The sequence below is a fragment of the Ictidomys tridecemlineatus genome, chromosome 14 (genome assembly GCF_052094955.1).
Source record: "Ictidomys tridecemlineatus isolate mIctTri1 chromosome 14, mIctTri1.hap1, whole genome shotgun sequence".
Lineage (NCBI taxonomy): Eukaryota > Metazoa > Chordata > Mammalia > Rodentia > Sciuridae > Ictidomys > Ictidomys tridecemlineatus.
Genome location: NC_135490.1, coordinates 8,902,015 through 8,915,464, shown reverse-complemented (window position 1 = coordinate 8,915,464; position 13,450 = coordinate 8,902,015). Strand labels below are relative to the sequence as shown.

General features: G+C 51.0%; 1 protein-coding gene across 5 annotated transcripts in view; it reads left to right on the top strand.

Moving 5' to 3' along the window:
• The window catches only part of Ptk2b (protein tyrosine kinase 2 beta), a 127,490-nt gene extending 114,132 nt beyond the window's left edge, over nt 1-13,358 (top strand). For 4 of the 5 annotated variants that reach the window (XM_078030853.1, XM_078030850.1, XM_078030852.1 and 1 more), the window contains 9 exons: nt 1,073-1,138; nt 2,782-2,907; nt 7,797-7,943; nt 8,088-8,123; nt 8,357-8,381; nt 9,678-9,724; nt 10,334-10,471; nt 10,668-10,748; nt 12,283-13,358. In XM_078030853.1, coding sequence (XP_077886979.1) covers nt 1,073-1,138; nt 2,782-2,907; nt 7,797-7,943; nt 8,088-8,123; nt 8,357-8,381; nt 9,678-9,724; nt 10,334-10,471; nt 10,668-10,748; nt 12,283-12,498 — 882 coding nt within the window. In that variant the 3' untranslated portion in view covers nt 12,499-13,358. The remainder of the gene's footprint in view (nt 1-1,072; nt 1,139-2,781; nt 2,908-7,796; nt 7,944-8,087; nt 8,124-8,356; nt 8,382-9,677; nt 9,725-10,333; nt 10,472-10,667; nt 10,749-12,282) is intronic. The other variant, XM_078030854.1, reaches the window with a different exon arrangement.
• Nucleotides 13,359-13,450: the final 92 nt, after the last annotated feature.

Genomic DNA, 13,450 nt, shown 5'->3' with positions numbered 1-13,450 from the left:
TTCAGGCCCTGGCAGGTGTCATCTGAGACAGCAGATACCTTGTCATTTCTCAGAACTTTCCCTTGGGAGGCTGGGCACTTTTCTTCTGAGAGCTTCCTAGGGCTAAGTTAGCTCGCCCTGAGGATACATGGATGGAGAGCATCCTGGGCCCCCGAAGTCCAGTGTCTGTCCATGCTCTCCATGGCAGCTTGGGCTCAGTAACCAGAGCCCCACTGCTCCACCATCATGTGGGGGGAGGGGTCCAGAGACCATGCCTGTATTTGTCAGCTAGAGCTGCCATAACAAAATCCTACAGAATGAGTGGCTTAAATCACTCACTTACCTCTCTTCTGGAGGTTGGAAGTCCAAGGCCAGGCTCTAGCAACTTTGGTATCTGGTGAGGGCCCCTTCCTGGCTTTCAGATAGCCACCTTCCTGCTGTGTCCTCACTTGGTGGAGAGAGAGAGAGAAACCTCTGGTCTCTCCTCCTCTTCTTCTAAGGGCACTAATCCCTTTATGGGGCCCCATCCTCATGAACTCATTGAACCCTAATCACCTCCCCAAATCTCTGCCTCCTAAACCATCACATTGGGGGACAGGACTTCAACATATGAACTAAAGGGGACACAAACATTCAGTCCATAATAATGTATGATCTGAACCGAGGTCTTTTCTCATTGTTCCTCCTGCCAGGCATGTGCTGCCCTTTCCCTGGGGCCCAATGCAACTTTTATCTCCATGAAGTTTCTGTGAGTCCCTGAGCCCTCAGTGACCTCCTGCTCTGAATGCGGCTATCCATGGCTGGTGTGTCAGGCACTCCCACATACAGGGAGGCTGCACACACAGAGGCCATTAACCCCTCCAATTAGCCATAGCCCCTCTGGCAGAGGCCAGTCCCTGTGACTTCCCATCTCTCAGCATGTAATTGGTTCTCAGAAGTGGATGCAAAATGATTTAATGATAACCTTGTCCACCATTGCTCCTTCATTGTGAATGAGGCTGAGCTATATTCAAGCTGATGCTCCCCTTAGTGGGCCAATCCATTCATTAATGGGAGGGATGCAACTGACACTGCTCTATGTCCTCTTTTCCAGCCCAGCCGGCCCAAGTATAGACCCCCTCCACAAACCAACCTGCTCGCTCCCAAGCTACAGTTCCAGGTAAATGTGTAACCAGGGGGCTGGGAATGGCCAGGCCCATCCCTTGTCAGGTGCTTCTTGAAATTCCATTCCTGTGCCATTAAGGAGTAGCAGCCATCTGCTCAGACGATGAAGATAGCTGGGTTGACTCTTCTTTGTTTCTTTGTTTGGCTCTTTGATGTGAGTTTGAACTCACATCAAAAGAATAGCAACTCAGTCCTGCCAGACTGTCCTCAGCTAAGCAGACCTTCCTGCAGCCTAGTCTGTCTATCTGCAGTGTCTGCTGCTTCGTGTACCTGCTTGTAGCTCCCTCCCCATGTCCAAGACTTCCCTGGCCTCCTACCCTGAGCAGAGCCTCTGAGAAGTAATCCCAAGGAACTAGGGATGGATGATGTCCCCAGAGAATGGAGTGGATCCCTGAGGCTCCCTGCAGAGGTCCTGGCCAGGACCTAGGTAGCCAGTGAAGGGAGCAGGGTTCCATCTGAGCCTTCTCCACCTCTGTCACCACCAACCATGGATCTCATCAAGGCTGTAGGTCCCTGACTCAGAACGCCCCTGTCCTGAGTCCTTCTCTTATGACTGGGTAAGAGGGAGCCCGGCTTCCTCTCCGTCCCTCTTTCATCCCCCCATCAGAGTTGCCGTTCAGAACTAGAATATCTCAACCAACAGCAACAATGTCAGTTTACTGATGCTCCTTACTGGGGGCTGTGTCCCAGATTTGTATATTTTCTCCCAAGGAAATGCCCCATGCCTGAGTAAGCCCAACCAAGAACCAACAGTACCAATATTTTCCTTTATGTGAAAATAAAATGCTTTGATTCAGAAGGTGGAAGCAATGTCCTTAAAAACCAAACATATTTAAAATAGTGTTGTTATTTAAATTTTACATATAACTGTATATAATTATTGATAATTACATACACACACATACACACACACACACACACACACACACACACACAGTTGGCTCTCCATATTCATGGGTTCTGTATCTATGGATTCAACCAACCAGGAATCAAAAATATTAACATAGGAAAAAATCTCATCTATACTGAATATGTATAGACTTTTCTTGCCATTCCCCTAAAATGACTGTATGCCAGCTATTTGTTCAGCACTTACATTGCATTAGATGGCAAAAGCAATCTAGAGATGATTTAAAGCATACTGGGAGATGTTATGTACGTTACATGCAAATACCGTGCCAGTTTGCTCAAGGAACTGGAGCATCTGCAGATTTGGGGTATCTACAGGGTGTCCTGGAATGAATCTCCCTCGAATATGGAAGGACAACTATGTGTGTGAGAATTTACTTATCCATGGACTAATCATAACTGTCAATTTGTAACATAACTAGGAAACATAACTGTTTGGAAAAGGGCCTGAGGGAGGAGTCATGGTCTCAATAGCAGCCTGCCTGGACCCTGTGTGTGCAGAACACTACTGGGGGAGTGTTAGGCAGATAAGAGGCCACGATGCTCCACCAGGTGTCTCCAACAGGGCCAAGGAGATGCCACACCACATTCTTCAGCAACTCTGAGAGAGCAAGTCTGTGTCCCCCATGATGCTCCTGTATCACTTCTTTGTGCTCCTGTTTGTAGCAGCTGATTGTCCACCCCCTTGCCTTGTCCTGTGCCTTGTGCTTCTTTGCTTCTCCTGAATAGGTCCCTGAGGGTCTTTGTGCCAGCTCCCCTACGCTCACCAGCCCTATGGAGTACCCATCTCCCGTTAACTCGCTGCATACCCCACCTCTCCACCGGCACAATGTCTTCAAGCGCCACAGCATGCGGGTAAGAGGGCACTGCATGCTGAGTCCCAGCCCGGACTGAGGAGGCTGCTGGAGGGAGGTGGCCTGGGATACTAGGAACATCCTCAGCCTCAGGGGTGCCCTCCATGCTTCTGTGTGCCAGTCAAGTCATCGAGGTGTTCTGTGACTCTTCCCTTTGCAAATACATCAGAGTTGGGATGAAGTTAGGCTCTGCTCCTGGGGACACCAGCTGGACACCAGCTGGAACTGCCCTTGTCCACACTGATGCTGTGGCAAATGATGTAAAAGTCTCTTCCTTTTCTGAGCCCCAGAGGCAGGGTGTTGTGCAGTATGTGGAGGCTGGTGGGTGGAGTGCAGCCAGGCCTGGTGGTGCTGAAGAATAAAAGACCCTGGAGGTTCTGCCCTACTCTGCCATCCTGCCTGATTGCTAAATCTCTCCTCCATCAGAGGAAAGAAAGGCTTCCTGGTGGCTGCTTCTCCTGCTGCTGCTTTTGTAAAGGTGTTGCTGGGTGGGAAGGAGCTTCAGGGTATTGTGGTTACAGGCTTATGAACTGCTAGAGAGGGGGCTAAGCCACCTCCCCAGTGATCTCTTTGTCATCAGTGACTGTGAGACCCTGACTGCTTTGTGGAATATCTGTTGATTGTCAGATCTTATGTAGCAAAACCATCTTTGCTTGAAAGCAGATGCTCACTTGCCACCAATCATCTCCTTTAATGCAATGACCTCTTGCCATTCGTTGTCGTGAAATCTTGACATATTTTACCAAATTGGGTTACAAAACAGGCTAAACTCATTATTTTAGCTCCAACTTGTTTATATGTCTGATATTTCAGGCTCAAGATATATGTCTCTAAAAATTTGGGGGCAAGGGAATATGTGTTTATCATAACAGATTTGGAAATTTTTGGCAAGTATGTTGATATATGTCTGTACTGTTATTCTTTATTTAGTAAAAATTTGAATGCCCATGGTAGCTTCAAATTCCAGGCAGCGAGATCTGTTGTGAAATAAATTTTCCCCAACCTACCTCGTTTTTCTCTCTCACATTAATTTAAACAATTTCTGTCTTTTCATATGCTTAACAATAATAAAACTATGGTTCTAAGCATGTACTATAATTTAGGCAGTATGCAGTTTCTCTACCCTTCTGCCCTCGACTCTTTATACATAATTAATTAAATTTTAGGGAGCTTTCCTTTAAAAACTGTGCTTTTAGAAAGAAGCTGTTTTGTACACGTGCGGGGCTGCGTGGCCTTTGTCTAAGCCCTGCTCCGCTGGGAGGATTTTGTTCCGTTCCTTAAAGACAGACTGTGCCGCAGGAAAAAAGACCTTTTGTGTCAGAGGTTTAGAAGTAATTGCCAAGAAAAAATCTGCCTGCAAGAACATAATGAGCACTTCTTTAATCAAACAAAAAAAGATTAAAAATATAGATCAGAAACACTGAGAAAATTCTCCCCCAGGCGAAGCGCTGATGAGGTCCCCTGCAAGGCATTTGGAAACATTAAAGGAACGCTCAGAGATGGTAACAACATTTTTCCTCCTGACTGGCTCCATGGCCTGGCTCATCTGGGAGCCTGTGGGATGCCGCAGAGTCAGGGTGGCAGCATCTCCTTCCGGGAGTCTTCCCAAGTCAGTGCTGAAGTTCCACAGGCCACGTTGTGTCTGTGCGCTCGCGGGCGCTGTCCAGGGTGCTGAAGGAGGAACACGTGGTTTTGCTTTCAAGGAGCTTACAGTCAGTCAGAAGGAGCAGGTCAAGTGCAGGCTCACGGGTAATGTGAGCCAGAAAGTTGTGGGGGCCACGAAGCAGGTGTTCAGAGGGGAGAGTGACTCCTGCCTGCTGCTGGCTTTCAGCTGGGCCCTGAAGGATGGACTGGAAGAAACTGGAATGTAGGGATGGAAGAGGCAGGGGCAAGTGGGGTGGTGTTTGAGCAAGGAAGGGTATATATGGAGGTGGGGGAACGAGGCTGGCAGGTATCGTGGCTCATGAACATCATTTTAAAAGACAAAGGGAGTGTTCACTGTCCATAACCTGGGAAGAATACCTAGAGCGCATTTCAGAAAAACCAGCCTAGAGATTCAAGGTTGTAAAGGCTCCCATTTTTTCCTTTGGTCTTTCTATGAAATTGAAAGACTCGTTCTGTTGAGTCTTCTAATATTGGTTCATTAAAGTTTTTGCTGAGATTAAGCTTGGAACACACAAAGCATGAAAGAGGTAGCATTTGTAAAATTATACAGTATTTTCTGGACTCCAGTAACTGATCCTTTCTGCATTGAATCTTTCTCAGTCTGTATATTTTTTTTTCTTACACCTAGAAATTCTTATCTCTGTATGTAGAACCTCAGGCACTTAGTTCCTTTTTATCACTATTTGTCAATAGCCTGGGGCAGCCATACCATGGTGTTTACAAGTATTGACACTTAACCAAGGATATTTGTGGCCTCAAAATTTGTTCATTTTTGAGTATCAGTTCTGTGCCTGCTTCAATTGCTTAATGAGTACTTATTCCTTTTTGTGTGGCTATAAAAAAATGCCCGAGGCTGGATACTTTATAGAGAAGAGGGGTTTGTTTAGCTCATAGTTTCAGAAATCCAAGAATAAGACACTGACATGTGCTTAGCTCTGGTCAAAGCCTTCTGGCTACATCACAGTCTGATGGGTGGCATCACGGTAGGAGCACATATAGGAAGGAGAGATCACATGGCAATACAGAAAACAAGATCCCAAGAGGAATACATTTTTCATAGCAGTCCCCTCTCTCAAGAATTAATGCACTCCTTCCACACCTGGCCCACTCCCATGAGAGAGCATTAAACCATTTGTAAGAGTGGCACCCCCACAGCCTAGTTATGTCCCACCTGGCCCCACTTCTTTTGGAGATTCCAACACCTCGGCACTGCCACATGGAACCCAGCCTCCATCCAGCACATGAACCTCTGGGGGGCAAACAAAGCTTAAACCATAGCACTCTGTCTCTGTGAAGTAGATCATATATATTCAGCAATCCCAGGGTTGTAAAATACCCTTACATTCTGAAATCTGTTTTCTTTTAAAGAGGTCTAGCTCAGTGAACCTCAGCTGAGGTGTGTTGCTTCTGCAGGGACACTTGGCAATGTCTGGAGACATGTTTGTCCCAGTGGGAAGGGCTGCAGGTACCTAGAGGGTGGAGGCCAGAGGCTGCTTTACATCCTACAAGGAAATTTCCTTGAAATAAAGGATTGATTGTCTGGCCCCAACCCTGGCCTAACTCTTGTTTACTGATCCCCATGAGAAAAGGAACATCTTCTATTTTAAAATCACTATTCTCCCAGCACCCAGTTCTATGCCTGCTTCACAGTATTGCTTAATGAGTAGATACTGAATAGATCATTGAATAAGGAATATTTTAGCAAAAAAACCTAACTTGTAGGGAAGGCATTATTAGAAATCAAGATTGGTAACTGAAGCTAAATGAACTCTAGGTAAACTGTCCCAATACAGCTGTTTTTAGACTATATTGTAATATTCAAGTTTGTTTTATAGGGTGTACTGGGAAACTATCTTGAGAGGCTTGGCAGGGATTGTAGCTTTCTAAAAAGTATATAGAGTTTTTCTAGAATTTTCTTTATGTGATTTGTGTGTGCACTGGCCACTTTGAAGGAGAGGAACTGTTTGAGTTCATTTTGTGCTGCTGTAACAGGACCCTGGGCACTGGGTGATGGACGATGAACAGAGATCCATCTCTTACAGTTCTGGAGGCTAGGAAGCCCAGCACCAAGGGCCACAGCTGGTGAGGGTTTTCCTGCTGTGTCATAGCTTGGCAGAGGCATCACCCATGTGACGAAAAACAGTATGGGAAAGTGAGGGAAGGAGGCCTAACTCGTGATTCTGTCAGTCTCCCCTCCTGTGCTGGTGGCACTGACCCACTCATGAGGGCAGAGCCCTCGTGGTCTAGTGGTCTCTTAAAGTCCCCACCTCCCAATGCTGTTGTGCAGGAGATTAAACATCCAACACATGAACTGTGAGGACCACGTTCAGCTATAGCAGGAGCTGGAGTGCCTGTGGGCTTCCTTGTCATGGCTCAGTCCTGTCACTGGCAAAGGCTCCCTGGGGAGTACTCAAAGGGCTGCCCCTGGCACTCTCCCTCTGTCCCGGATGCCAAGGGGATCACTGTACAGCAGGGGGAGAGCAGAGTAGTAGGAGGGACTAAGCAGATAATTACACAATTGAACCATAAAAAGGAGGAGGGAAAATAGAAAGACACCCGCGCTTTCTATTCAGCAGCTCGGTCTGTAGGTCCGCAGTCCCGCAGGTGAGTGAAAACAGGGTGAGGCTAATAAAGCTGGGAAGAGGAAGCACTTGCCTTGAGACCTGCAGAGCTTTGCTTCTTTAAATTTCATTCTTCATCCTGCCTCTAGCTCCTACACTTCTGGCCTTTGGTTAGATAATCCTGGCGGCTACCTTAACAAAGCTGAGTGGGACTGCATGCCAGGGAGCTGGAGGCCACACCTGTGTCCCGTGAAACTTCCAGGACTGCCACGTGGCACTTAGATGGAGGGAAAAAAAAAACCAAAGGGCTTCCAGAGGCTGGCTTTGCATTTCTAAATCTATTAAGTGACCGCAACATCACCAATGCCAACCGAGAAAATATAATGGCAAAATGTCATTGACAGTTCACGTGGCAGCTTGAGTACGGTGGGTGCATATTTAGCAGTGTGTGCTGGGGTTCGTCATTTCTGCTGCCTCCGGGGCTGTGTGTGAGACCCGGATAATAACTGTCTGCCTATAGGGCTGCCGGGCTAGGAACAAGCTAGAAAGAAGTGGCTGCAAGGCCGAGGCTTGTGGCTCCCCTGAGGCTCTTCTGGACACCGTCCCTTCTCCAAGCCTGGGATGGGCTCATTGCATCTCTCCTTTCTCTCCGCTGTCCTCCCAGGAGGAGGACTTCATTCGACCCAGCAGCAGAGAAGAGGCCCAGCAGCTGTGGGAGGCTGAGAAGATCAAGATGCGGCAGATCCTGGACAAGCAGCAGAAGCAGATGCTGGAAGATTCCCAGTGGCTGAGGCAGGAGGAGAAGTCCTTGGTGAGCCTGTGCGGAGCCCCCGAGGGGTTTCCCTGCTCTCCCCGTGCCCTCTTCGCCTCCCACTAGCTGGGACAAACGCATGCCGTGCATTCTGGTGTCTTCGGTCCCAGAACCCTAAGTTGTTGCCTTTGGTCTCCTCTGCAGGACCCTATGGTTTACATGAACGATAAGTCCCCATTGGTAAGTCACCTGGAGAGGCCTCTTTTTAGTCATGGCCTGGGAAGGCCTTGTCTCCTCAAGAATCACCAGTCCCTGGGCCTGCCTGTCTCCTCCTTGGGGCTGCCCATCTTGGGACCCTCCCACCCCATGGCCATAGTCTCTAATCACACTGTGGAGCAGGGTGAGGGAGGGGGGACAGTGGGTGGTCCCCAGAGCTGTAGAAGTGACCGTTCTCTTCCCTTCTTTCCTTGTAGACCCCAGAGAAGGAGGCCGGCTACAGTGAGTGTTCCTGCCCTTCCTTGGGGAATCCCCACCCGGGTACCCCATCTTTGTTCACTGCCTGTGCAGGGGGCAGCAGAGTATGCCTGCAATGTTGAGAACCATCTATTTGCCTTGTTTTAATGTGGCATGTGCAAAGGGGGTCAGCTCAGAGTGGAGAGCTGCTCCCTGCTCCGCCCACCTCCTCGGTCCTCTTCTCCGTCCATCTCCTGCCTGCCTTTATTTGGCAGAGTGGGTGATTCTCGCCTTTCCACTCCTCACCCTGGTGGAGGAAGGTTAAGTAGCTCCACTCACGTCCCCCACTTCTTAGGTCTTCTCCAAGCCCAAGGGATGAACGAGACCAAGCCTAGGAGATCTCTCCAGAAGCCTGTGTGAAGTCAGGGAAAGGAATGGGAGGAGCTAATGATAATGATAAGAAGAGCAAGGACAGTGGACATGGAGAACTTAACACAGGCCAGGCACCAGCCCAAGTCACAAGTATTAACTCATTTGTATTGTAGCAACTCAGAGACGGGCAGTGTGTCTCCATTTTACAAAGAATGTAACTGAGATGCCGGCTGGTTGATAACTTGCCCAGGGTCACCCAGCTGCTGATTACATGGCTCAGGGGTGAGCCTAGGCTCTCTGGTTCCAGGTGACTTCAGAGCTAACCCTCTTATTCTGCAGATGAAAATTGAGACCGGGGGAATACAGATGTGCTGTCCTGGGTGGCAGGGCTCTTTGGTGGCGGAGGTGTGAGCAGAACTAGGTGTTCTGACTTCCATCCTGTGCCTTCCCTCCCAGCCGCTATGCAGGGCCTGTGTGTGTCTGTTCATCAGAGTGGACGTGAATAGCAAGGCTCTGCTGGTATTTCATTTCCTTGAGCCCCAAATGCTCAGGGAAAATCAATATAGCATCCTCACAAATCTACCCATGAGCAGCTGCTACACCAGGGTGGGGGCTCCATGGACCCCCATTGCCTACAGAGGGTGAGGCTTCTTTTTCATGGGTGGCCAAGGCCAGAGTGTTGCTGTCCCTCGGGCCTGTGTCCATCCAGGAGGAAGCACGTCAGAGCTGGAACTCCCATGAAGTCACCCCATCTCTGCTGTGACTTTGATTTTTTTTTCTTTCTATACAAAACCACGGAGGCCAGCATGCTCTTCCCCTGCCATCTTCCTGGGATTGGGGCCTAATACCCCCCGAGTCTCCTGGTAGCCGAGGAGAGGGCTTTGCTTGATCATCAGCGTGAATGAAGGAAAAGGCCAGCTGCTGAGACCCCTCCGCCCACTGACTCACTCACTGTCCTTCCCTTTGCAGCGGAGTTCACGGGGCCCCCACAGAAGCCACCGCGACTGGGGGCACAGGTAGGTGTTGGCTCCCCCAAGGCTGGATGTGAATTGGAGTGGGGATTCCCAGGACTGAGGACGATGGACTTTAAAGACAAGCGCCTTGCCTCAGGCTGCCTCAGCTGGTTCATGTAGAAGCAGGGGTAGAGCCAGGCTCCTGTCCTCACTGCCTGACCCGGAGGAAAGCTCATAGGTGCAGCCCTGGGGGAGGAGGAGTGGCCCCTTTCTCTCTTGAGCCTCCCTCGAGCTCTGGCACCACCCCCGCCCCGTCCTTGCAGTAGCCTGGGTGGCCACTGGTATTCTTTGCTCTAGAACAGTGGTTCTCGATGTCGGCTGCCCATTAGAATCACCTGAGGGGCACTGACCAACATGGACCTCAAGGCTAGGTGATGGTTCCCTGGGTCTGGTATGTGTGAGGCCATCACCAGAATGTGATTAGGCTCCCTGGCTGGACAGCCACTGTCCTGGAGGCAGAAGGGAGGGATACACGCCCAGGAAAGGTCACTTTTGCTCCACCAAAGAGGCCTTCCTGGAGGGCTGGTGGCTGAGTTGCCTACTCACAAAAGAACAGCAGTGGTAGCAGGGTCCTCCCAGGTCCCCCAAGCCTCCTCTGCTTCTTGTCCTTAGTCCATCCAGCCCACGGCCAACCTGGACCGGACCGATGACCTGGTGTACCTCAATGTCATGGAGCTGGTGCGGGCAGTGCTGGAGCTCAAGAATGAGCTCTGCCAGCTGCCCCCCGAGGGCTACGTGGTGGTGGTAAAGGTGAGAGCCAGGCAGAAGGGACCTGAGGAGGTGGGGCTGTCACCCCTGAAGAAGGGGGTGGTGTCTCCACCCACGGTCAAAGGGAAGTTGGTTCCTGGAACCCCCAAGAAGTGCTCTGGCCAAACAAAGCAAACAGGGCTTTCCGGAAAAGAAAACAGCAGGCGGTAACAGCTGCCCTGCGCCTTCCTCCCCTCAGAACGTGGGGCTGACCCTGAGGAAGCTCATTGGGAGTGTGGATGATCTCTTGCCCTCCTTGCCATCATCTTCGAGGACAGAGGTAGGTGTCCTATCCTAGATGGTGTCGAATCTGTCACTTTTCCCCGTACCTCCACCTGTTCCTAGTCGCATTTCTAGCAGAGGCCCCTGGGCCACCTGGGCAGCCCCATTTCTGTCCATCAGGAGACTGCACAGCATGTGTGGGCAGCCACCACCAGAGGGCCGAGAGGCCCCCAGGAGCCTGGCCAGCTTCTGGGGTGAATTTCCTATCCGGGTCTCAGATTGCCATGGAGTCTCATTGAATGCGGATGTCCAAGAGGGCACGCCTGCCTCCCCTCCCCACCCTTTATCCTTTATCTACTCACTGGACCGAGGTCAAGGTGAATGTGTCATTGAAATCCTGAGTTGTCAGTGAAGCCTTGGGAATCCCAGTGTCCTGCTGACACAGCCCTGTGATGGCCATCAGGGACCTAGCCTGATCCCTGGGACCTGTGAACGCATTATCTTACAAGGCTAAAGTGGGTTGGGGATGTGATCAGTGTGAGTCTCTGGAGAGGGGAGATTATGGGGATTACCCAAGTGGGCCTGTGTCCTTATTAGTGGGCAGCGGGGGGAAGGTCAGAGAAGGGCTGTGATGACAGAAACCAAAGGTTCAGCTTCAACATGGGGAAAGGCAGGGAACACCCTGCCCAGCTCTAGAAGGAACGCAGTCCAGTCTGCACCTTGGTGTTAGCCCCGTTGGGCCCGCTCAGAAGTCTGACCTGCAGAACTGTCAGGGAATGACCGGTGCTGCTCGGAGCTGCTGGGTTTGTGGTCATTTGTTACTGCAGCTGTAAGAAGCTGATCCAGGGCCACTGGACATTTGTCGATTGTCCGTCTGGAAACCAAACGTGGACCTCCCATGGAGCCCTGGGATCCTCTGCCTCTCGCCGCCGTCAGCCATCCACCACATGATCCATGTGGCATGTGGCCCATCCCATCACCACCCTAACCATCTGCCTGCTCAAGGCAAGACAGTGCAGGGACACTTAGGACATTTCTCAACCTGCCTCTGGGTGGCAGCAGTAGCCCACAGAGGAGCCCCAGCTAGGCAGGTACCACCAGAGGGCTGAGGATGGCCACCAGGGACCTAGCCAGCTTCAGGGCCAATTTCCTGAGGGGAGGTCAGATGTGATGTGATCGCTCTCTATCTTAGGGATGACCATGTACTCACTCACTCATTCAACAAACATCTCTTGTGTTTCATGGGCTCAGTGTGTTAGGCTCTGGGAATTGGTGGTTAAAAAAAAAAAAAATCCCAGATCTCTTGATTTGACAGTAGACAGATACAAAACGGCACAGGCCCACGGACCCTGACCGTTCACTTGAATGCTGGTGGCGTGAAGGGTTGTTACTGTGACCGAATGGCGTATGGGGCTGGGTCAGGCCAGGCTCACACATGATTGGCTAGGGGTTGGGATGCCCACTCCAATCTGTATGGGGGGCTGGATTCAGCCAGGCCTAGACCCACCTTGTCCCCAGGGACTTCTGACTACCTCAGCCAATACCCTTCCCCACCGCCAAGCGCCCCGCCGCTCTGTGTGCTCTCCCTACAGATTGAGGGGACCCAGAAGCTGCTCAACAAGGACCTGGCAGACCTCATCAACAAGATGCGGCTGGCGCAGCAGAATGCCGTGACCTCCCTGAGTGAGGAGTGCAAGCGACAGATGCTCACGGCCTCCCACACCCTCGCCGTGGACGCCAAGAACCTGCTGGATGCCGTGGACCAGGCCAAGGTCCTGGCCAATCTGGCCCACCCGCCTGCAGAGTGACCTAGGGTGGGGGCCACCCGCCTGCGTCTTCCACCCCCACCCATCATGCACCTCCCCTGCCTTGCCTTTGGTCACGTGGTCTTCTCAGGGAAGGCCCGGGGTGAGGGGTCCTTCCCTCACCACTTTGCACGACCCCCTCCCCGCCCCACCCCAGACTGTGCTGTTCAGGCTGCAGCTGGATGGAGGGGACTCTGGATATGGACGCAGGGTGGGTGTGACACACATGGTTCAGAGGTCACTGTTGCCGCCAGCTACTCCTCCCACCCCAGCCTGGGTGCTGGAGCCTCATTGGGGTCACAATGGTGTCCCTAGCAGCCAAAATGGCTTATGCATGGACATGGCGGGCCCATATGGGAGCCAAGCTATTTCTTCTCCTTCTTCTTCAGCCCTCGGGGATCCCCTGATGCACAGAGGGGCCAGGGAAGGGCCTTATTTGGGGGGGTCAGGAGGCTTGTAAGATGGGGGATGGGCTGGCTTTCTTGTACAGTGTATATTCAAATTTATTTAATGTGAGTTTGGTCTGGACCGACAGCTGGGTTCCCTCCTGATGGGGAATCTGGGACACAGTCCAAGAACAAACTGATTGGGAATTCTGGCACAGGACACTGTGTTGTTATCACACCAAGTATCAGGGGAAGGAGCAGAGAGACATCGGCCAGGACTGGACTTTGGACCACAATCTGCTCTCTCCCGGCAACCTCCTCTCTTTCTCCCTTTACTTCCCTGCCTTTTCTTACTCGTCCTCTTCTCCCCACCCCTCTTTTCTCATCTGATCCCTTCCTTTCTCAAGTGTTTGTGTTGAGCCTTCTTTTACCTTCTTTCTATCAGATTTGTGGTTGAATTAAACTCGTACCATTTGCTTTGTGGTTTGTTGGACTGTGGTGTTGGTTTGATGTGCCCTTTGTGGGAGGAGGCTGGCCATGAACCACAACCCACCAAGAGATGGATGGTG